The 21,437-nt window shown below is 47.0% G+C and overlaps 3 protein-coding genes and 1 long non-coding RNA gene across 4 annotated transcripts; 2 read left to right on the top strand and 2 right to left on the bottom strand.

Annotated features, from left to right (window-relative positions):
- Positions 1 to 15: 15 nt before the first annotated feature.
- On the top strand, positions 16 to 3,058 carry DND1 (DND microRNA-mediated repression inhibitor 1). Its single transcript, XM_040444740.1, has 4 exons — positions 16 to 57; positions 357 to 594; positions 990 to 1,451; positions 2,122 to 3,058. The coding sequence occupies exons 1-4, from the start codon at positions 16 to 18 to the stop codon at positions 2,577 to 2,579; spliced, it is 1,200 nt and encodes a 399-aa protein (XP_040300674.1). The 3' UTR covers positions 2,580 to 3,058.
- On the bottom strand, positions 2,909 to 7,074 carry WDR55 (WD repeat domain 55). The gene is made up of 7 exons (XM_040444711.1): positions 6,884 to 7,074; positions 4,576 to 4,676; positions 4,406 to 4,493; positions 4,135 to 4,314; positions 3,946 to 4,045; positions 3,689 to 3,858; positions 2,909 to 3,605 (listed from the first exon to the last, which is right to left on the bottom strand). The coding sequence occupies exons 1-7, from the start codon at positions 7,072 to 7,074 to the stop codon at positions 3,287 to 3,289; spliced, it is 1,149 nt and encodes a 382-aa protein (XP_040300645.1). The 3' UTR covers positions 2,909 to 3,286.
- On the top strand, positions 7,033 to 13,584 carry LOC121010826 (uncharacterized). Its single transcript, XR_005781384.1, has 2 exons — positions 7,033 to 7,906; positions 13,317 to 13,584. It is a non-coding gene; the product is annotated as an uncharacterized LOC121010826 (long non-coding RNA).
- On the bottom strand, positions 10,555 to 21,376 carry IK (IK cytokine). The gene is made up of 20 exons (XM_040444703.1): positions 21,247 to 21,376; positions 20,631 to 20,697; positions 18,469 to 18,561; positions 18,061 to 18,120; positions 17,066 to 17,233; positions 16,781 to 16,895; positions 16,318 to 16,388; positions 16,074 to 16,120; positions 15,095 to 15,258; positions 14,462 to 14,570; positions 14,118 to 14,157; positions 13,738 to 13,957; positions 13,562 to 13,580; positions 13,010 to 13,088; positions 12,475 to 12,555; positions 12,163 to 12,220; positions 11,319 to 11,407; positions 11,048 to 11,156; positions 10,847 to 10,881; positions 10,555 to 10,759 (listed from the first exon to the last, which is right to left on the bottom strand). Exons 1-20 carry the CDS (start codon positions 21,260 to 21,262, stop codon positions 10,732 to 10,734), a joined length of 1,668 nt encoding a protein of 555 aa, XP_040300637.1. The 5' UTR covers positions 21,263 to 21,376; the 3' UTR covers positions 10,555 to 10,731.
- Between the last annotated feature and the right edge of the window lie 61 nt (positions 21,377 to 21,437).

Raw genomic sequence — 21,437 nt, 5'->3', positions numbered from 1 at the left:
CTTAAGCGGTGTAAAATGGGGAGAACTTACATTAGGCGCCACGAGCTCTTCCCCAGGGTGAAGGGTGCCGCCAGCCAGCGCACATCCATGCCCTAGGAGGTGAGACTGCGAGCACATCCACCCGCTAAGGTTCCCAGCTTTCACCTGCGGGTAGGAGGTTTCCGCAGCGCACGTGCAGTGGATACACCCACCCTCTTGGGAGGCGGGGTCCTGTTCAGAGCCAATGAGAGCTTGGGGGGTGGAGGGGTAGGGAAGCTTCCAGAGGCAGACGGGGGGGAGGAGGTTATAAAGCGAGTACAGAGTAGCTGGCGGGATAGCCATGCAGTCCAAGCGGGAATGTGAGGTAAGGTGGTTAGCGAGATGGGGTCGACAAGCGCCACCAGCGCTGGGAGTGGGGACTCCTTGGGCTGCAGCTCCACAGGCGAGGTGGCGGCGGCGCGGTGATCCGCCATTCCAACCAGCCCTTTCCCCTTCAGCTGTGGTGTGAGAGGGTGAATCCGGAAAACAAGGCAGCTTTGGAGGCATGGGTCAGGGAGACGGGCATCCGCCTGGTGCAGGTGAACGGGCAGAGGAAGTATGGCGGGCCACCCCCAGGTACGGTAGTCCCACCCTACAAAATCCTTGACGGTCCCGGCTGGCACCCTCTTGGGGGCGGGGGGGGGGGGGTGTTCTATCCCGGGGCTGTGCAGTCAGAAACCTCTAACCCGTTGCACCCCTTCCACCCAAGAAGCTGAGAAAATTTGTCCGTAGCTCTCCACCCACCCCGCCCGTCCGCCCCCTCGAGGGAGGGTGCCGGTCTTAAGGTGCACCTACTCTGTGCTAGCCCCGTTGTTAGTTCGGGTGCCTAGTTATGCCTACGAGTCGGGGTGCGAGTGTTGCGCCCATTTCACAGATGTTTGCACATGGGCTCTCTCGGGCTGGGTTCCTGGGTTCGAACCTGGAACCATGCGGTAGGTTGACGGTGCCCCTTTCCCACCCACTTCCCCCAGGCTGGGTGGGCAGCCCGCCGCCGGCCGGCTCCGAGGTGTTTATCGGGCGGCTGCCCCAAGACGTGTACGAGCACCAGCTGATCCCACTGTTCCAGCGCGTGGGCCGGCTCTACGAGTTCCGCCTGATGATGACCTTCAGCGGCCTAAACCGTGGCTTCGCCTACGCCCGCTACAGTTCGCGGCGCGGCGCCCAGGCCGCCATCGCCACGCTGCACAACCACCCGCTGCGGCCCTCCTGCCCGCTGCTCGTGTGCCGCAGTACTGAGAAGTGCGAGCTGAGTGTGGACGGGCTGCCTCCGGGGCTGAGTCGCCGCGCGTTGCTGCTCGCGCTGCAGCCCCTGGGTCCCGGCCTGCAGGAGGCGCTGCTGATGCCCAGCCCTGGGCCCGCGCCCGCGCAAATTGCGCTGCTGAAGTTCAACTCGCACCGCGCCGCCGCCATGGCCAAAAAAGCCCTAGTGGAAGGTATGGGAGCTAGGCGGTGGGGGGGGCCGCTGGTTGGGGCCAAACACATTATGCCGTGCACTTTTACACGTCAGCATATAGGGTAAAGAGCAAGATAGTAGCGTTAAGAATCCCTGAGTTTTCGACCTCATGCTATTTAACCTGAGATTTTTAAATTTCCGTTTGTGCTACCTACCAGCTACCATCTATGGTAACTTTAAAGCTTTCCAGGCATTATCTTGTAACTTAATCAGCATCCCAGTGACACACACAGACTGATCTTCCTCTTTAGATATGAAAAGAGACAGTTTTGAGATTGATTCGCCTAAGGTAGTCCTACCGAGTCTACCTTTTATCTACTGTAGAACTTCCTTCCTCAGGCTGTTTTGAGAATTAGGTGTCACTTAGCACATTCCCTGATTCTTGGCAGGTATTCGCAGTAAAGGTTAGCTATTATGATGGTTATAAGGTAGACAAAGCCTGCATCAACCAGCATTCCAACAAGGAATTTAGGAGATAGCAGTTACTACACCCCCTTTACAAAGAAACACAATGAAGCCTGGAGAAGTTGCTCAAGGTTACACTACCAGGAAATGGGGAGGCTAGAAATTAAACAGGCTTGTGTTGATAGGGCTTGGGGGCTCAGGATCCAGGGGTTCGACCTGCCCTTGTCTCTGCCTTTTTTCTGCAGGGCAGTCACGCCTCTGTGGAGAGCAGGTGGCTGTGGAGTGGCTCAAGCCAGATCTGAAGCAGCGACTCCGCCAGCAGCTGGTGGGCCCCTCCCTGCAGTGCCTACAGCCAGAGGGCAGTCGGTTGGCCCTGGCCAGGGACAAGCTAGAGTCCCAAGGGGCTCGGGGTGCCCTGCAGCTGTTGTGCCAGCGGATGAAGCTGGGCAGCCCTGTGTTCCTCACCAAGTGTTTGGGCATGGGCCCTGCTGGCTGGCACCGCTTCTGGTACCAGGTGGTGATCCCTGGGCATCCAGTGCCCTTCAGTGGCCTCATCTGGGTTGTGCTGGCCCCAGATGTGCAGAATGGGCATGAGATGGCTAAGGATGCTGTGTCTGCAAGGTTGCTAGAGGCACTGAGTGCCTCTAGAGCCAGTCTTCTACCGACTGGTGGGGCTAAGGCAGGTACCGTGGTTAAGCAGTGACCATGTCCTCTTCACAGGCAGCCCAAACGAGTTGACAGAGCCTGTGTTAGTCCCCAGCCCAGCAGGCCTGGGCAGCCACCATCGGATTTGAAAGGGGGAGGAACATGGGCTCTGCCCTACCTCTGACACAGCCTCCCCTTTGGGGCAGGGCCCCAGTACACCTGGGACAGCTCTGGTTTGGCTAAGTTGTGGTGAGGGACCTTGCCATGCACCTCCCAGCCCAGGGACTAACCTTGGCCCTTTGGTATTCCTTGGCCGTTCTGTGTGATACATACACAAACCTTCCTCCCTCCTCCCACAGCTTAATATGAATCTCACTTCTTATTTTGTTGATTTGTCATTTTTGTTGATTTTATTTGGGGGCTGGCTGAGCCAAAGGTTCAGAAATCTGCTTTATGTCCCCAGTACTTTACATTCTGGTGTGTGATGTTGGGTTTTTCTATGCTGGTTGTATTTATATTAAACCCCTGGTTGGTGTACACCTGTGTCCGTGCTGTCTTGCCCCAGCTGCGGGCTTCTCTTATACTGGTAGAGTGAGTAGCCGCTACAGGGCAAGTGCTTTGTCACGAGCGCCCTCGGTCCTGCATCTCTGGCTATGCATCTTGTGCGCTGCACAAGAGTATTATAAGTAAATAGCCTCTCTGGTATCCAGCCCAGGAAGCAAGACTTCCCCAGGGAGGAACCATCTTGAGATTGACCTCATCCCTTCAATCACTTTCATCTTCACTCTCCTCCCCTTCCTTCTGAGCTGTGGAGTCTTCTTCCTCCCTCAGTCCTGCAAAGAAGTCATCTGTGCTCCAAGCCTTACTGCTTAGGGCCCGGAGGGGCCCTCCCTTTTTCTTCCGCTGGCGGTAGTCATCCACTACCACAGTCCGCAGCTCAGCCATGTTCCAAAACTTAAGGCGCTGGTCATGGCCACTGCTGGCCAGGAAGCAGCCACAGTGAGAAAGGGCCAGCTTCTCCACAGGCTCTCCAGCATGCTGGCCCACAGTGCCCACCACTCGGTTTGGAAGGATATTGACAGCCCTGGGCAGAGAGAAAAGAGTGTTGGGCCCTGGCTGGTTGGGTCTGACCCTCATGTGATCTTAGGACTCTCCAGTTTCTCTCACCTGATGATTCCATCAGTGGAGCCAGTGCACAGCAGGCTCTCCGTGACTGGAACCATGCAGTCAATAGACTCAGCTCTTAGGGCAAACCGATCACTTGTGGCCCCAAAGCCGTTCCAGTTGAAGAGATATATAGTACCTTCACTGGAGCCACAGGCCACCTTCTTTCCATACTGTAGGGAAATGGAGAAAAACCTGTCTGTGGCACTCCTTCAGACCAGATTGCTAGCATAATCCCAAACCCTCATACCCATCTGTACTTTCATGAGGGTGACCGAGGTCAGGTCTCCAGACTGAGGCTCTGAGAGCAGTTCAAACCGGCGTCGCCTGATGTTGAAGACACCAAGGCAGCCATCCCCACTGTAGAGAGAGCAGAGCAGCAGGCTTGGCCAAAGCTCCCAGCGAGGGAGACATTTAACAGGGAAGGGGAAGCAGCTCTGAGGCTGTACCTGGCTGTCAGCAGCAGCTTCTTAGCTGGGTCCAGAGTCATGTCGGCAATATACTCCTCGTGCTGCCGCATATCCATTAAGGGGCCCTCCTTCCGCTGGTCCCAGAGCCGGATGCCACCTGTGTCATCCCCAGTGGCCAGGACATGCTCATCTACCAGCAGAAGACTGTTGATGGGGGCACTAGAGGTACAGAGCTTCTTGAGCCATTTTTGTTCCAGTAGGGACTTAACCACCTTACCCTTGACCTCAACACACAATTAGCTTCCCTTACCCATGAGCCTTGGATATGCGTCTTTCCAGTCGGCCCTGCTCCACATCTAGAACGTGGATGGCTTTGTCCTTGGAGACAGTAACAAGTTCTGGGGGAAAAGGTGCCCAGGTCATGGTGCTGCTCACTGATCCCTTGCCACCGTATCCTTGGCTGCCTTCCCCAATACTCACTCTGCCCATCTTCAGAGAAGACCACGGCTCGACAGGATTTGAGGTGGTGACCTGAAGACCAGAGCTCCTTGGTTTCTCCCTCTTGGCAGGAGTAGGAAAAGCTGGGGGTGGAGGGGGGAGGAGATTGAATGACCCCAGATCATGGCAGCATGGAGCATAAAGACTAAACCTTCCAACGTACCTAGGAACTCACACTTGCACACCACCAAACCCAAAGAGCTCACCATCCCATTTTTCCGCTTTCAGTGAGCTTCAAATGTTCTGTCTTTAATTCAATATACGTTAATTCAAAGTGTATTTGCTCAGGATTTTGTAAGCTGACCCCACAACATCATTACAAAGCAAAGCCCCAGCTTCAGGAAATACTAGATCTGGACCACTATGGAGAGCATGAGATATTTACTGAAGTCAGAAGAGCCCCAGGAGCTGGAAATGTAAAAATCAGCAAGACTGGGGTCTTGTACCCCAGGTAACAACTGATTACAGGACACTGTGGCCACATGTCCACATGATGAAAAGGAGGTAGGATCAAAATGGAGGTGGAGCAGAGAAACACAAGACTGAAAGCTCAGCTTTGAGGCAAATACTTGTCCACAGTGTATTACCAGTGCCTACCTCAGAGCAGATCTTCAAAAAGGACCAACGACTAAGTGCTTGCCAGTGAGTTTCAGATGAGAACTGTATCTGCTTATTGTTTGCTCTGTCCCAGTGCCTTAAAGATGAGAGCCCTGGTAAGCTAAGGTTACGAAATGAGTTGGGTCATGTAAAGCAATTCACCTTACAGATACTGGAGGCACATATCAAGGTCTCTTCTAGGGTAGAGACAAGGAATGAGGTGGGTTCCACTGGCAGGAGTGGAATGGCTGAATCCGGAAAAATGAGTTAGACTAGACTTGAGACCATAGGCCAAGCAGGATTATTAATTTAGTCCTATGGGAAAAGGAACCTCTTTGGAATGGTCATGGGAGAAGTCAGAAACTTGCCAAAAGGCAGTGGCTGGGAGCAGAGAAGAGGAGAAAAACCTGACACAATGAGGGTGTGAGTAAAGGTGGAAGTCCAGAGGTACTCCCAAGCGTATGGCATGAAGTATGAAAGGCAGTAGAACAGAACCCACATTTGTTGAACTTCGGTGCTGTAGTATATACACCTGACACTCTGCAACATAGGTACAGACATACCTCCTTTCATTGTGCCTCACAGATACTGCATTTTTTACAAACTGAAGGTCTGCAGCGACTCTATGGTATGTATGTCTATCCATGCCATTTTTCAATAGCATTTGCTTACTGTGTGTCTGTGTCACATTTTGGTAATTCTTGCAAAATTCCAAAGTTTTTCATGATATTTGTTATAATGATCTGTGATCGTGATTATGACTCAGATTATACTTAGTATTTTTTAGCAATCAAATATTTTTTAATTAAGGTATGTATATTGTTTTTTAGACATAATGCTAATGCACATTTAATAGACTACACTATCGTGTAAACTTAACTTACACGCACTGGGAAACCCAAAAATTCCTATGACTCACTTTATTGCAATGGTCTGGAGCCAAACATGCAATATCTCAGAGGTAAGCCTCTATTATTATTCCTATTTTTGAACACGAAAATATGGAAATTAACTTGCCCAAGGTGACTGAAGCTAATGAGGAGGCTGAGGTTTAAATTCATTAAGTAAATCTGACAGCACAACTCTTCTGGCTAAAACCTTCAGTGGCTTTTCACTGCTTCCACCCTACTTCTTCAAAATCAAACACGTATTGAGCACCTACCCTTGTCTAGAAGCAAGAGATATAACGGAGAACAAAACGGACTACAGAATACAGAAAAGTGTTCCTTAAACTCCACTCATGACCCATTAATGAGCTGCAACCAGCATTTTATGTGTGTGCCTGCAATAACGATTAATAAACAGATACATTTAAAAGATAAGAGGATGAATAAAACACAGTAAAGGGGGAAGTAAGCGAGGGCCAGGTGGTCACGACTTTAAAAGCCAGATTAAGGAGTTTGGACCTAATCCTAAAAACAAGGTAAACTATTGAAGGGTTTTAATCAAGAAAGAGAGGTGGTGGGTTTTGTGTTTTTGAAAGATTAAAACAGGCAAGAAGCAAAGTGGGGGGACCGCATTGAGCCTGTTTCAGGGTCAGGTAACTAACTGGTTTAAAACCAAATGCTGTTGAACGAATAAGACCACTTCAGTCTTCTAAAACTTGTCTCCCTGCAACTTTTCTCTCCTCGTCCCACCTCTATCCCTGGGAAGCTTCCAGATCCGGCAGCCCCCAGCCCTGCCCAGCACTTACACGTACACGTCCCCGTCCACGTCCCCCGCCGCCAGAAAGTTGCGGGTCGGATGGAACGCCAGCCCACTGGCTGGAGCTTCCAGCACGATGTCTTCCGGACTGTCCCGGATGCGGATTGGGGCTTCCGTGGAGTTGGGGTCTTCCTCGTCGTTCTCATCCTCCACAGGCCTCTCTTCACACGTGCGGTCCATGCACCAGAGGAATCCGGACCGCTCAAGAGTGCACCGGTAAACCCAAAACCCTTTCACACGCCTGGAGGAGTGGCCCAGATTCCGCTTCCGCCTTTGGGGCGGGGCCGGAAGTGGCGCTAAGACGCGTAAAGTCCCGGCAGGCTGCAGGTATCGTGGGTGTAGTGCATCCCAGGGACCTGGTCCTCAGGTTGTAGTTCTCCGTGTTGCCGTGGCCCTTTTTTTTGGCCAGGTAGACGGCACAACCGTCATTGCTCTCCTTGGTCAAATCACCTAAAGTTGGGAACTGCCTTTAAGTCCTTTCCCCTCATCCTGATCGATGCTGACAGGTAGGGTACTCCCTCCCGCAACTATAAAGGATGATTTGCCGCCCTCGAGATAGCAGAAGGGGACGCCAGCAGTTCGTGGCTTCGTGAAGCCCATGCACGGCCTCCAGGTTAGTCCGGCAGCAGCGAAAGCCCCACACCGCGAGAATTTGATACGCGGGGTCTTGGACAGCAAGCACCTCAAGCGCACGCTTAAGCTGCTGCGTTCCGTGCTCCACATCTTCCGGGCCAAAGGAACAGCGTCCTGCCGGTTCCTACAGTTTGGCTGCATACTCTCAGTGGGCCAGACCAACAGTGCTCAGAGCTGCCAAGGAGTTGCTGAAGAGGAAAATGGGCACAACAGTTGACGTTCTGAACATTCTGGATACCAAAGGCTCCATAAAGATGGGAGCACTCTCTGGTGGGGAACATAAAGAGCACAGCTTCTGTGGTTAAAGAGAAGTTTCTCACATAACTGTAATGCTAAGCCTTCTAAGACATAGGCTGATGCCCAAAGCCCTTAATAAGAGGTGAGTGAGGTGAGGGACCTCAGAGAAGCTCTATGTCCTGTGTGAATGGAAAAGTTGCCATGTGGTGTTGGGGGTCCTTGTCACTCACCATGTGGACAACCAGAGGACCTCGGTCATGTCCACAAGTCTTGGTGATATTTGCAGAAACTGATTTTAATTTTTTTATATTTTTTTAAATGTTTATTTCGAGAAAGTGTGAGCAGGGGGGAAGGGCAGAGAGAGAGAGAGCAACACAGAACTCAAAGCAGGCTCCAGGCTCCCAGCTGTCAGCACAGAGCCCGATGGGGGGCACAAACCCCGTGAGATCATGACCCACAGATCAGGAGATCATGACCTGAGCCAAAGACCCACCCTTAACCGACTGAGCCACCCAGGCACCCCCAAAAAATTTTTCTAAAGTAAGCTCTACAGCCAGCATGGGGCTTGAACTCACACCTTTAGTTCAAGAGTCACATGTTCTACTGACCAAGTCAGCCAGCCAGGCTCCTCTGCAGAAACTGATTTTTATTATTTAACATAACCTCAAGATGTTATGGTCTTCATAATATAACCAAATATAAACCTTAGAACTGGATCATTTGGCCCTTTCTCTTATTTCCTCCCAGTTCAAAATGCTTGCATTTCTTAATAGCCAGCATTTTCTTTTTTTTTTTTAAAGATCACTTTGATTTTTTTTTTTAATTTTTTCTTTTTTAACATTTATTTATTTTTGAGACAGAGGCAGAGCATGAACAGGGGAGGGGCAGAGAGAGAGGGAGACAGAGAATCTGAAACAGGCTCCAGGCTCCAAGCTGTCAGCACAGAGCCCGACGCAGGGCTCGAACTCACGGTCCATGAGATCATGACCTGAGCCGAAGTCGAACCCCAACCGACCGAGCCACCCAGGCGCTCCAATATCCAGCATTTTCTTAGATCTGCTATTGGGCTCAATACATTCAACCCTCGGCACAATCGTCTTTGTAATCTTATGCTTTTGCTAGAAAATCAGTTTAGTGTGCCCACCATAACCACTCTGCTTCCTGTCATAACGCTTCTTTCCCTGGGCTTAACAGAGAATCTTTGCCTTTCTTGTACTGTGTACACTCTGTGGGGTTGGTGCTTGCCATACTTCTTGCAGAAAGTCTGGCGGGTTTTAGGAACATTGACTCTGATTGCAAGAGCTCTGCTGCCATGGAAAGAGCCAGAAACTATTTTCTTTTTAACGTTTTTTATTTTTGAGAGAATGCAAATGAGGGACGCGCAGGCTCCGTGGTGACAGCAATGATCCTGTCGTGGTGCTCAAACTCATGAACTGTGAGATCATGACCTGAGCTGAAGTCAGATGCTCGACCGACTGAGCCACCCAGGCACCCCCAGAAATGAATTTTAAACTGAGTCAACTCCCAGGTCTTTTTTTTTTTAATTAAGCTCTATGCCCAACATGGCACTTGAACTCATGACCCTGACATCAAGAGTCGCATGCTCTATGGACTGAGCCAGCCACACACCCCCAAATGCCAAGTGTTAAATTTAATGACCGTCTAGATACCTTTATCTGAGCCAGGTTTCTGTGACCCTTAACTGAGACCACTGCTTCAACCATGAGACCAGGATGTCCTTTACTGTCTGATATTAGGCATTCTAGGTGCTGTTGCAGACAAAGCCCAATTTCATCCTTCTAGGTGCCATGCACAAAGCTGGCTTCCTCAAATGATCTTGCCGTATCAAGCTAAAAGTGACCAAAAGCAAGGCAGAAAGGTTAAGGTGGCCTTCTAGCTTTCTTGGACAGGTCTTGGGCTCAGGGTAAGAAGTGGCAGCTAGGCATCCAGTCAGAAAATAAATGATGACCCTATGAGCACCAGACCAAAGTGCTAGCAATGAGCAGAGAGGGGGAAAAGGTTGGGGATGGAATGATTCAGAGGCCAGGGACCCACTTGGGGCATTGACAAACATTTCAGGGTGTTGAAGGGCACCAAACCCTGCTGGCCTAGCATAGGGAGCCCCCCCAAGGCACTTACTAGAATTACCCCTTCAGCCAGAGAATCAGCAATTTGTGCTTAGAATTACTAAAAGCACGGGGGGGGGGGGGTATAAATTCATTTTTATTCCCATGATTGTCCTCAGGTACCTTCACCTAGAGCTTAGTCCTGCTCTAGGACTAATTAGGTGGACCCTAATTCCCAGGGAATCTCTGTCCTAAGAATAGGCCACATATGGGCCTGAATGCCTCTGTTATTTAAGACCAATCATCCTTATGTTCCTGTTTACCTCTTGCCCATCAGTGAGGTCATTACATCCTTCTCCACTAGGCGTCCCGGCTAGGATCCTTATCCAGCAATCTAGAACCACGGCTTAAAGGTCTGAGCTAACATTCCACATGTACATTTTACACAATCAGTGGAATTCCTCTTGGTGATTCAGGGGTCCTGAAAGGAGGATGCTGAACCCAGAGAAGACAGCATAGCAGGTTAACAAGGTTTTGGTTTTTTTTTTTTTTAAGTTTATTTATTTAAAGAGAGAGAGGGAGAGCAGGGGGGAAGGGTTTGCAGAGAGTGAGGGAGAGAGAGAATTCCAAGCAGCCTCCACACTGTCAGAGCGGAGCCCAGACACAGGGCTTGATCCCACAAACCATGAGATCATGACCTGAGCTGAAATCAAGAGTCAGACACTTAACAGACTGCGCCACCCAGGGTGCCCCCAGGTTGACCAGTTTTAATGGAACTAAATGATTATACAACATTTTATATACATTCACAGAAAGACACCTTGCAACTCTTTGGGGAATTATAGAAAGCAAACAGTGGCAAGCACATCCTTGTGAATCTTTTTGCAGTTGGAACCAGAGATTAGTATTTTGGTCTTTTCACTTCAACTCTGCAATGGAAGGAAAAATGAGTTGGCATAAGATCAGTACTCTAACCAATTATTACAGTGCCCCAGAGGAAAAATGCTACTGCTCACCCATCAGCCTCCATCTTCTTCCTCTTCTCAATGATCTACAAAAAAGAACAGTTAACACACAACAGTTAGGCTGTGAGCCTAAACTCACCTAAGACACAAGTCTGACCGCTCTCCTTTGCTCTCCAACCCCCTGCCTATTCCTGCATCTGTGGGCCATTGTCTCCCTCAGATGAAGTCCACCTAAGAGGCAGTCTCACTTACTGCACTAATCTTCTTCCACTGACGATCTAGTTCTGCCTTATCATTGGTTTCCTTGAAGCGCCTGGTCTTCCGCCCTTCAGACATCTTGATACCATACTGGAATGCAGCTCTGAGAACAATAAAGGACATTTGGGAGAAAGAAGGCATCAGAGGTTGCATAGCAGTAGCAAGGTGTTCCCAGATGGCCCTGTGACTAGAGAACCTGTTCTGGTGAAGGCTGGCCCATCATCATCCCTCTCCTCAATCTTTGGCCATATTTAGTACAACTCACTTGGGCAAAGCCTCCTTGTTGTTCATATACTCGCTGTATTCCTCCTGGGTATCAAAGTCCCAGCGGCCTAAGGGGCCTTTCTTATTACCCTGTTAGAGACACAGTGAGAACAGGGAAGTTAGAAATGTCAGTGGAAACAGAATTTTAGGCTTAATAAAGCCAGGTTCTCCCACAATCTTGTTTCATCATTCATAAATCCCACCCTAATAAATGCTTACTATGTACCAGGCATTATTCTGAACACTTATTTAATTTCCTCAAACTCTATTAAAAAACAACCATATTCCTCCGAATTCTCTCGATGAGGAAACTGAAGCATAAGCAGTAAAATAAGTTGTCAAGGTCACAAAACTTGGCAGAGCCAGGGTTCAGCAAGTCTCCAAGATGGAATTACACCATGCTCAACCACTGCAGTAAAAACAAGGAAAAACTAGTTGAAATTTCACCACCATTAATGGTATTATTTGTTAAGGTATTTTTGTTTTTAAGACAGAGAAGAACATTTCAATCCTGCTAGAATAAAATTCAGTTATTTTTCTCAAGACTGAAGTTCCTTCCTACCCTTTCTCTTTATGCACTAAAGGCTTGCTTACTGCCTAGTACAGAAATCAAAGCCTGGCATTTTGTAGGAAATAAATCTATTTTGGGCATATCTCATTTGCTTCTGGACAGATACGTTAAAGGTTAAGCTTCTCATGACCTCACAATGCTGCTGTTCTTAGTGCTGCAGTGGAGGAAAAGTTAAGGCCCAGAAAACGAGACACAGATCTTTTGGGAGGGGGGAGGGGGATACTGCTTAAGAGTAACTACCCCCAAATCCCCACCCATCCTTCCAACTCCACACCTGGTCCATTTTGCTGTAATCCACCTCCTCATCACTATCCACGGCCATGTCATCCATCCTGGAGAGAAGCAACAGTTAAAGAGATGGTGCAGACCCATACTCCTATGCTTTATCCAGAAACCCACCCAACTAAGATGACATATGCCTAGAAATGACAACCACCACCCCCAGACCTCCCACCCAGAGCCTCAAAGAACAGTTCATCCAAATAAGTACCCGTGGGTCCAAGTTAATGAAATTTCCACTTCATCCCCCTCCCCACAACTTATTGTCCAATTATCCCAGCCTCCCTTCTTTAACAGTCTCACATACGTGGCTGGATAACACTCAGCATAACTGTTGGACATGCCAAAGAAGTCTCCCAGCTGCTTCTTGTCCTCTGGCTTCTTCAGCATACGCTATGTCAAAGAAAATAATTCTACCTATAGCAGAAAAGCTTCAAGAAGGAAGGGCCAAGGCCTAGAAGCCCCAACATGAAAACTTGTGAGGAGAAGGCTGTGAGCTTGCGTGAATCCTCTGAGAAATGGGAAAGGCATGGGGCACCTGGCTGGCTCAGTCAGAAGAGAATGTGACTCTTGATCTCAGGGTCGTTAAGCTCAAGCCCCAACACTGGGTGTAGATTACTGAAATAAACTTAAAAAAATAATAATACCTTAAAAAAAAAAGAACAAATGTGGGGAAAAAAGGGGAAGTCACAACGACTGCAAAATTCTACCAAAATTCACCGTAAGAGGTAAGAGGCAGGATGGGAGCCAGCGGTTGTGGGGAAACAGGGAGGTAGGTGGAATTGGAAAGAAACAGGACAACAGTTTTCTAGAATCCAACAACATAGTGAAATAAAGGATATGATTCAGTGCCTTCCCAGCCAGCAGATCCAGCAAACTTTTCATTGATCGATTTGATCAACTCCTTAGCAGATCCAGGTCCTGGGGGGGAAAGGGAACTCTATTCAGAATGTCAAACAAGGAACTTTTGACCTCTTTTCCACACACACTTCTAACCTGTTTTCAAAAAACCATTTTTTAAGTAACAGAAAAAACTCTCTTTTAGTTAACATAATTTTAATCAAATTTCAACTAATAATGAGCTACTCTGGGTGAAATGGGGTTGTGTACAAAGAATACAGCCGGTGAGACCTGCCTCACGTCTTTCAGAACCGCAAAGCTGGAGGAATTGTATCTAACAGAGCAAATATGCCTGCCATTGCCCAGGAAGAGGTAGGCAACTCCAGACTCCTCTTCTTTCTATTCCACGAAGCAAGATGTGGATCTTAATGAGAACCCAGACCAGAAGTCCCACAATCCCAACCGTTGCCAGCTCTGAACTCTAGGATAGACTCTCAGCCCAGGGCAAAACAAGACCACCAGAGCTAATTCAAGATGTCTCAGATACAACCCACCTTTGTCAACGTCCATGGGCTGGAAGGAAAAGAGAAACTGAAGTGAGTATCACCATGAGGGATTTACACTCATTCCTCCCCACTTGACTAATCCCTGAATCAACTCCCTACCCTACCTGGCTGGGCACGCACAGAGATGGGCAGTTCTACCACTCGGTACCAGGGTCCTATCTCACCTCATCATCCACTTTCGGCTTCTCAAAGTAGCTGTGCCTCTTCTTCTCTTCCTCTCTCTCTCTGTCCCGCTCCCGCTCCCGATCTCGTTCTCGCTCCCGTTCTCTGTCACGATCTCTGTCTCTCTCCCGATCACGCTCTCGTTCCCGGTATCTCTCCCGCTCCTTGTCCCGAGGAGTCTTGGTTGTGGATGGCACATAATCCCCAATGTCTTCAAATATACTAGAAAAACAGAGATCCCTAGCTGCCAAAGTCACACCACTTCCACTCTCCCTGGCCATTTCTCCAGATTCTCACACCAAGGCCTCCCCAAAATGCCAAAAAACAAGAAACAAAGAGCTCCTTCCTCCCTCACATCAGGTGACAGTGCTACGATACATACTTCATGTCAGCTTCAGGGGGCTTCTTCTCTTCCATCTTCCCTAAGATATAAAGAGAGTAGTGAACAAAATATTCCTGAGTTGATTCCCACTTAGCCTAAACAGCTCTGAATGCCCATCTGTTTAGAAGGTGGGATAATAAAATCTCCCAATACTCTCCTCCATCAAGTCTCAAAGCTGACCACTGCTTTCTGGGTGAGCCAAGTTAATGCTCTATTGCTCTCATTTTTTGCTGCTCTCCAGGAGCCCCCCAATGTTCTAGACACAGAAGGCTCCAGCAGACCATGGTTCCACCCTCAAATGCCCCTCCAGAGTTAAGGTTTCTCTCCCTAACTCTCCAGGTTACCTTTATCCTTCTTCTTGAGCTTCTTATTGCGGGTACCCTGCCGCAGGTAGGAAAGGATCTGGGTGAGCTTGCTGATTACGATGTCATTTGTAGTCAGTGTTGTCTGGGCCTGAAAACCCCAAGTAGCAAGGATATTATGCCACAGAGCAAGAATCTCTTCACTTCATTCACTTAACAAACTAAAGGACAAATTATAACCAACTAGGTGAAAACAGAGAAAGGTGTTACAGGAGATTCCAGGCAAACAGAATAGCATATACAAAGAGACCTGTGTCAAAAGTGAATCTAGCACGTTCAAGAGAGCTGGGATTCCCTGGGGAACAACAACAGGGAATCATGGTGAAAAGTGGCTCAGAAGGCCAAAAGGTGCAAGGGCAATTTCTCGATGAGAAATCACTGAAAGCTTCTCAATAGTGGTGAGGCAAAAATGTACATGTTGAAAAAGATCACACCAGCCATTTGTAAAAATCACTCCAGTGAATCTAAATTGAAATTTAGATTCAAGTGAATCTGTGGAAAGTGAAAAGTGGACAGGACTCAGTGATGGGTTAAATGTGGTGGATGAGACCCAGGGCAGAATCAAGGCTGGTTCCCAGGTTTAAGGCTCAAGTAAGAGGCTCTCAAGTCACTTACCTCCATAGTGGGGCAATCTGCTTTGCTGCGGATAAGCGTGGTAGGGATATCTGTGTCTGCATACTCGTCATCCAGGTCTACCACATAGGCCATGCGGCCTGGCAGGAACAGCTCATTGCGTTCATATGCCTTGCTCCTAAACAGTGTGCGGTAAACATTGCGGCCTACAAAAACAGGACGAGCAGCAAGCATAGCCATTGAGAACCTTCTACAATTAACAGCTGCCATTTATCAAGTGCTTAACTCTGTGCCAGCCCCCACTCAAACTTCACAATAGCCCTATAAGATGTGCCTTACTATCTCCTTTTAACTGATAAAGATACAAAAGTTGAGAGTGAAATGATTTACCTAGAATCATACAGCTACCAAGCAACAGAATAAAGAAGGGGACCCAGGCAGTCTATCTCCAAAGCCTGAGCTCCTATCCAGTCTTTTACAAAGTCTTCTCAAGAGCACTATGTGCCTCACATTGTATTAGGCCCTGTGAGGAAGAAAGATGCTTAACATGATAGGTATGGTGCATAAACTACTTTTCTTTGCCCCAATAATCCCATGAGGTGAATTAGCCCCATTTTTGCAGACAAACAGGTAATGTGAAGTGAAGTCAGGTGCCTAATATCACATGCCTAGTTTCATTACCAGGATTCAAACCCAGGTCTCAGACTGCAAATTCTGAGCTTTTAATCACCAACCATGCTACCTCCTTTAACACATAAGCTACGAGCTACTTCCCTTAATGCATAAACCACAATCTGAAACAGCTTCCAACATAATTGAGGAGACATTAATAACTTATATACATGAAATGAATAAGTCCACATCCAATTTCTAGTAGAGCATTTTATAAGAACTAGCTACTCTGGGGGCAAGATAGAGGAAAGCAGGTTGAGGGAAAGGAGAAGCATATCCTGCTCAGAGCATTAAGTCCCTACAATTCACCTAAAATGTACAACCTTTAGCATAGAAATTCTGTACTCACCCAAACGTGTCTTAAATTCAATTTTGTTCTCAGGATCCTCATCTTTCCTAGAAATATAAAAATAAGTTTTTTTGCTAAATGTGTTCCTACTTTTTTATCTTTTTTTTTTTAATATTTATTTTTGAGAGAGAGACAGAGTGAAAGCAGGGGAGGGGCAGAGAAAGAGGGAGACACAGAATCCAAAGTGTTCCTGCTTTAAGTCCCACTTTTCTAAACTCTCAAGCTCTCCACAATGTTTACTTACTTGGTTTCCTTCTGGGGCTTTTCCATAAGTTCTTCCTCTTCTTTCTCTTTGCTGGCAATCTCAGCTCGTACCTAGAGTTTAGACATTTATTCGTATTACATACATTTACCTAACACCACTATACACCTTGCTGTGCCAGGAACTAAGGACTCAATACTAAATAAGTCAATACAGTGCTTGCCCTAAGGGAGCTTACAGCAGAAGAGACAACAAAATGTGGTAACTATGATAAGTGAAATAGAAGAGCTATGCAAAGATACAGGAAGTAGGAGGTGAGGAATGGGGCTTAACCATACCTAGGTGATCACTTGAAGGATGAATAGTAATTACTCATAAACAAGAGCCACCATTAGCCCTTCTACATGGTCTGGACTAACAGAAGTCTCCCTCCTTCACCTGGAAAGGCTTGTACAAGAGCATTCAGCACTCTAGAATTACTCTCCACCCACCCACCAAGGCTCACCTTTTGAAGCAGAGCAAAATCCAAGCCTTTCACCAAATGGGTGTGTTCCATGTCACCACCCAAGAATTTGGACTCCTGGATCAACTGTCTTCTTTTCTCTGCAGCTGATTTGTCCCTATATATGGAAAGAGAACCACATTAGAATAGTCTTTTATGTCTTCAAGTCCCTCTTGAAATGGCTCAGCTGAGGATCCAAAGTGGGTAAAGTGTTAGGCAGAACTCACACTGTGATAGCAGGACTCTGGAATGCTTAGGGAATCACAACCTGGCTGCCATGGTACTCACGCCTCAGCAGTGGGGCCCACAGCCCTGTAGTTAGCTGTGGTACTGATTAGCTCAGTTTCCTCATAATCTTTGTTTACACCATCTCGCCGTTCCTTGGCACGGTCCCGGTACTTCTCTGCTAGTTCTCTCTCTCTCTCAATTTCTTGTTGACGAAGCTTGGCATAATAACTGTGACAAGAGAAAAGCAATGTGTAAAGCTCACCAGCTGTTATCCCAAGGTCAGCAGAATTGTTCCTGCCTGTTTCCTCCAACTCTCTGGTGAAAACTCATATATGTCCTGATAGAACTGCTGGCCACCTCTTGATAGTTCTCAAAATCAGAACTACAGCATCTTCCAGATCACAGTGTTTCAATGCCACCTCAGGACATTCTGTCAATTCAGAATTTTTCAATGCCACCCAACTCTGTAGAGATTTTTCCATAGGGCAACCAGGAAGTTATCTAAATTTTTATCACCTTCCAAATTTCAACTGAAAGTCAGTCATTCCTTGCTGGTCCTCCCCCGAAAGAAAGGAACAGCAAAATACCAGGTCCAGAAGTTTTAGTATCATAGAAATGAATAATGATGATAATGATGATGATGGTGATAACAGTAGACAAGTATTACTGGGTGGTTATCATATGCCAGGCACTAGTGCTAAGTGCTTATATGCACTTATATCAGCTGCACTTATATCGCAGCTGATCCTCATGACAACCTGATAAAAAGTTGTGAAATCACTCTCTGTTCTACCCATGAGAATACTATTAGAAAGGTTAGGCAATATGCCCATGGCTATCCAGCTAGAAACTGCTAAAGATGAGATTAAAATACTGCAGGCTGACTCCAGAGTCCTAAATTGCCACTCTACCTATCCCTCCTCTCCAGTGAAGCACAGAACCTCAAAATAATAAAGGAAAATGTTAATCTTTATGCTCCTACTACTACCTCCTACTCCTTTCCCCCAAATACTATCCAACACTTAAAGCCCAACACTCCTCCATCCTTCCTTCACCTTTTCTTTTTTCTCCTTCGTGCAGCGGGGTCTTCGTCCTCATTGTACTCCCTTGGCATCCTAGAAGACAAAGAAATTCAATGATAGCGTTAGAAAACATCACAACCACCTGAAACACTATTAAAATCATATATTCCCCAATATCTACCCCAGTATCTGAGTGCATAGGGCTGGAATGGACCTCTGTCCATTTAAGCACCAGCAGCAACTCTAGTAGTACAAGTGGTATGTGCAACATTCTGAGTTCCTAAAGCACCCCAGTCTCCACTGGAGCTTCAATCTCCAGCAGGAGACAATCAGAATCATAGTCTTCAAAAATAACTAGGCTTCCAGTTCCTAAGACATCTAATTTGGTAGATTTTCCATAGGAAGGAAATAAGAGACAGGTTGGAAGACCCCAGAACTTACTCATGGTGACGTGATTTAGAGGGTGGTGCAGATGTGGGTGCAGCCCTCGGGGTCATGAGAAGTTTCCTGAAGTCTTCATTGGTGAGTTTTGACCTAGAAGGCAAAGATTTTAAAAATGAGTACCTAGTAAAAACTGGAAAAGGAGTATGTAAAAAAAGGTTAATTTTATTGGAAACCATGAAAATACAAACTAAGACAAAAACATGCCACTTTTAATGCATCACAGTGTTAACAATTAAAAAGTCTGATAAATCAGGTATGAGTGAGAATGTGGGAAGTAAACATTCTGCTGAAGGGAACATATATAAGTCAGTACAGCCAATATGAGGACAAGTTGGCAGTATCAAAATTTACATGTGTATCTCCTATGACCTAGCAGCTCCATTCACCTATATTTAGCTTTGCTAATTACTGACATAGGTATATTAGAAGGCCTGTAAAAAAGGTTCAGTTTCGGATATGAAGATAATAAAAACTTGGAAACAACCTAAATGTATATTAACTAGAGACTAATTAAATCATGTTTCTCAAATGTGGGGTAGATAGCAACAATGGTATAAGAGATAATTTTAATTGGTACAATGACAAAGACTTACTCCTTGGCCAAACTTCAGTCGGGCTCTTTCTGGGCTTGCTGTGCCCAGTTTTAGCAAAGAATCCTGCTAAGTGTTCCCAAGGAAGACACTGTTCAAGACTATTGTCATAGTAAGGGCAGTTGGGTGGCTCACTCGGTTAAGTGTCCAGCTTCAGCTCAGGTCATGATCTTGCAGTTCATGGGTTCAAACCCTGCATCAGGCTCTGCGTTGACAGCATGGAACCTGCCTCTCTCTCCCCTTCTCTCTGCCCAACACCTGCTCTCAGGCATGCACTCTCTCTCTGATAAATAAATTAAAAAACTTAAAAAAAAAAAAAAAGACTACTGTCATAGGAATAAAAACTACTGCAATAGGGGAGAGGAACTGACACTCAACTCTGAATATACACTGGGACAACTGGAGACTTATAAAAAGTTACTGGGGTGCCTGGGTGGCTCAGTCGGTTAAGCGTCCGACTTCGGCTCACGTCATGATCTCACGGTCTGTGAGTTCAAGCCTCGTGTCGGGCTCTGTGCTGACAGCTCAGAGCCTGGAGCCCGTTTCAGATTCTGTGTCTCCCTCTCTCTCTGCCCCTCCCCTGTTCATGCTCTGTCTCTCTCTGTCTCAAAAATAAATAAACATAAAAAAAAAATACTAAAAGGAACTTTTAAACATCAAGGGTAGAAAAAGGACCCTGACTGGACCTACTTCATTACTTAAGGGGATTCTCCATAAACTGGCTTAACAGCATTCTTTGATAAACAGGAGCCCAACAGTCCTAGTCAAAAACAGACCCCAGAGAAGCCTGATGAAAATCTGGTCAAGAAGGGAGTCCTTGTTACTGCCATGAAAATAATCTCCAAACGGTGCCTGGGTGGCTCAGTTGGTTAAGCTTCTGACTTTGGCTCAGGTCATGATCTTATGGTTTGTGAGTTCAAGCCCCACATCAGCTTTGTGCTGACAGTGCAGAGACTGCTTGGGATTCTCTCCCTCCCTCTCTGCCCCTCCCCTACTGGTGTTCTCTCTCCCTCTCCCTCCCTCTCTCCCTCCCTTCCTCTCTCTCTCTCTCTCTCTGAATAAACTTAAGAAAATATATAATAATCTCCAAGATATGGAGTGGGGAAAACCAAGTGGCAAAATGATATATATACACAACACCGTACCATTTAATTTTAAGACTTCAAATTATAGAGTAATACTATATTTTCCTCAGACATGCAAGTATGTACATAAATGTAAAAAAAAAAAGGAAAAAAAGACAAGTAAAAAAGGAACAGTGGTTACCTCTAAGAAAGGGACTGGGGATGTTATTTACCCTTATTTCTACTTTAATTTTCTACAAGAATCAACTTCTGTATCATATGTAATTAAACATTAACTTTAAAAACTAGCACCCTCCCGGCCAGAATTTCCTCTCTAATACTTTGATGCAATTGACCTGATCCAGCTAAAGTTCACAGAGATAAAGAAGCAAGTGGCACAATTTTTTGGACCATCCTTGCTGCAACTTAGAATTCTTTTCACTGTCACCACACCACTCTACTTGCCCCCTAGTTCATTCCCATAGTCCCATACTGAAACACTCACTGGTGGAAGGAGTGAGGATCGTCCACATCGTGGCCATCTGGAGCCAAGGGGTTGGAGAAAGGCTCACCTAAGAAAAATAATAGGCACTAAATCTCTTTCGTGTCAGGCCCTGTGCAAAAGTTGGAATGTATCAGCGAACAATACGGATGTTTTCACGTCAAACTGCTCACAATATAGTGAGGAAGAACGGTAAGAACAAAGACAGTGACAAAAGATCATAATTATGTGCCGAAGTGAGAAAATGCAAGGAGCTGTTGGTGCAGAGGAGAGTGCCCCTAAACCAGCACTGGAGGATCAGCAAAAACTTCCTGAAGATGACATCTAAGATACTGCGTGAAAGATAAACTGGCGCAATTCAAGATTAAGTGCTGGGGATAGGGGATAGTTCACAGATAAACCATCCGTTGTCACTTGGGGCAAGGACAAGACTTAGAGACAACAGTCCGGAGATTCCCGGTTTCACTCGGGACCCAACGGCTTCGCCACATTCCAGCGTCACACCCCGCCCTCTCTCCACCCCCCAGATTCCACACAGAGCTTAAGAACTGAGGCGAAAACAACACGCCAAGTGTCCCAAGTCCTGAAGGTAATAAAGAACAGATGACCCGAGCCTTACTGTCTCGCTCTGGCATTTCGACTGCGGTGTTTCAACGCCACCAATGACTAAAGCTCCAGCGACAACACAGCAGCGACAAGCTTTTTCCCACAATGCACCTCAGGAACAGCCCACAGTGCTTTGCGCTCCGCAACCTTTCCGCCACCGCCAGCTAGCCCAGAAATTGGACAAAAACCGAAACGTTTCCTTGG

This window comes from Herpailurus yagouaroundi, unplaced genomic scaffold (assembly GCF_014898765.1).
Source record: "Herpailurus yagouaroundi ecotype Mexico unplaced genomic scaffold, PumYag 192, whole genome shotgun sequence".
Lineage (NCBI taxonomy): Eukaryota > Metazoa > Chordata > Mammalia > Carnivora > Felidae > Herpailurus > Herpailurus yagouaroundi.
This window is presented reverse-complemented; position numbering and strand designations above follow the sequence as displayed.

What these genes read in the sequence shown, in the direction of transcription:
- DND1 (XM_040444740.1), top strand. Translation starts at nt 16, where the DNA reads ATGGGGAGAACTTACATTAGGCGCCACGAGCTCTTCCCCAGG. An exon ending in GCCACGAGCTCTTCCCCAGG is followed by an intron (nt 58 to 356) that starts GTGAAGGGTGCC and finishes TAAGGTGGTTAG; the next exon opens with CGAGATGGGGTCGACAAGCG. An exon ending in GTATGGCGGGCCACCCCCAG is followed by an intron (nt 595 to 989) that starts GTACGGTAGTCC and finishes CACTTCCCCCAG; the next exon opens with GCTGGGTGGGCAGCCCGCCG.
- WDR55 (XM_040444711.1), bottom strand. Translation starts at nt 7,074, where the DNA reads ATGGACCGCACGTGTGAAGAGAGGCCTGTGGAGGATGAGAACGACGAG. An exon ending in AAGCTGCTGCTGACAGCCAG is followed by an intron (nt 4,046 to 4,134) that starts GTACAGCCTCAG and finishes CTCTCTCTACAG; the next exon opens with TGGGGATGGCTGCCTTGGTG. An exon ending in CCTCGGTCACCCTCATGAAA is followed by an intron (nt 3,859 to 3,945) that starts GTACAGATGGGT and finishes ATTTCCCTACAG; the next exon opens with TATGGAAAGAAGGTGGCCTG.
- IK (XM_040444703.1), bottom strand. An exon ending in GTGGGCCCCACTGCTGAGGC is followed by an intron (nt 16,896 to 17,065) that starts GTGAGTACCATG and finishes TTCCATATATAG; the next exon opens with GGACAAATCAGCTGCAGAGA. An exon ending in GCTGAGTGTTATCCAGCCAC is followed by an intron (nt 12,221 to 12,474) that starts GTATGTGAGACT and finishes GCTTCTCTCCAG; the next exon opens with GATGGATGACATGGCCGTGG.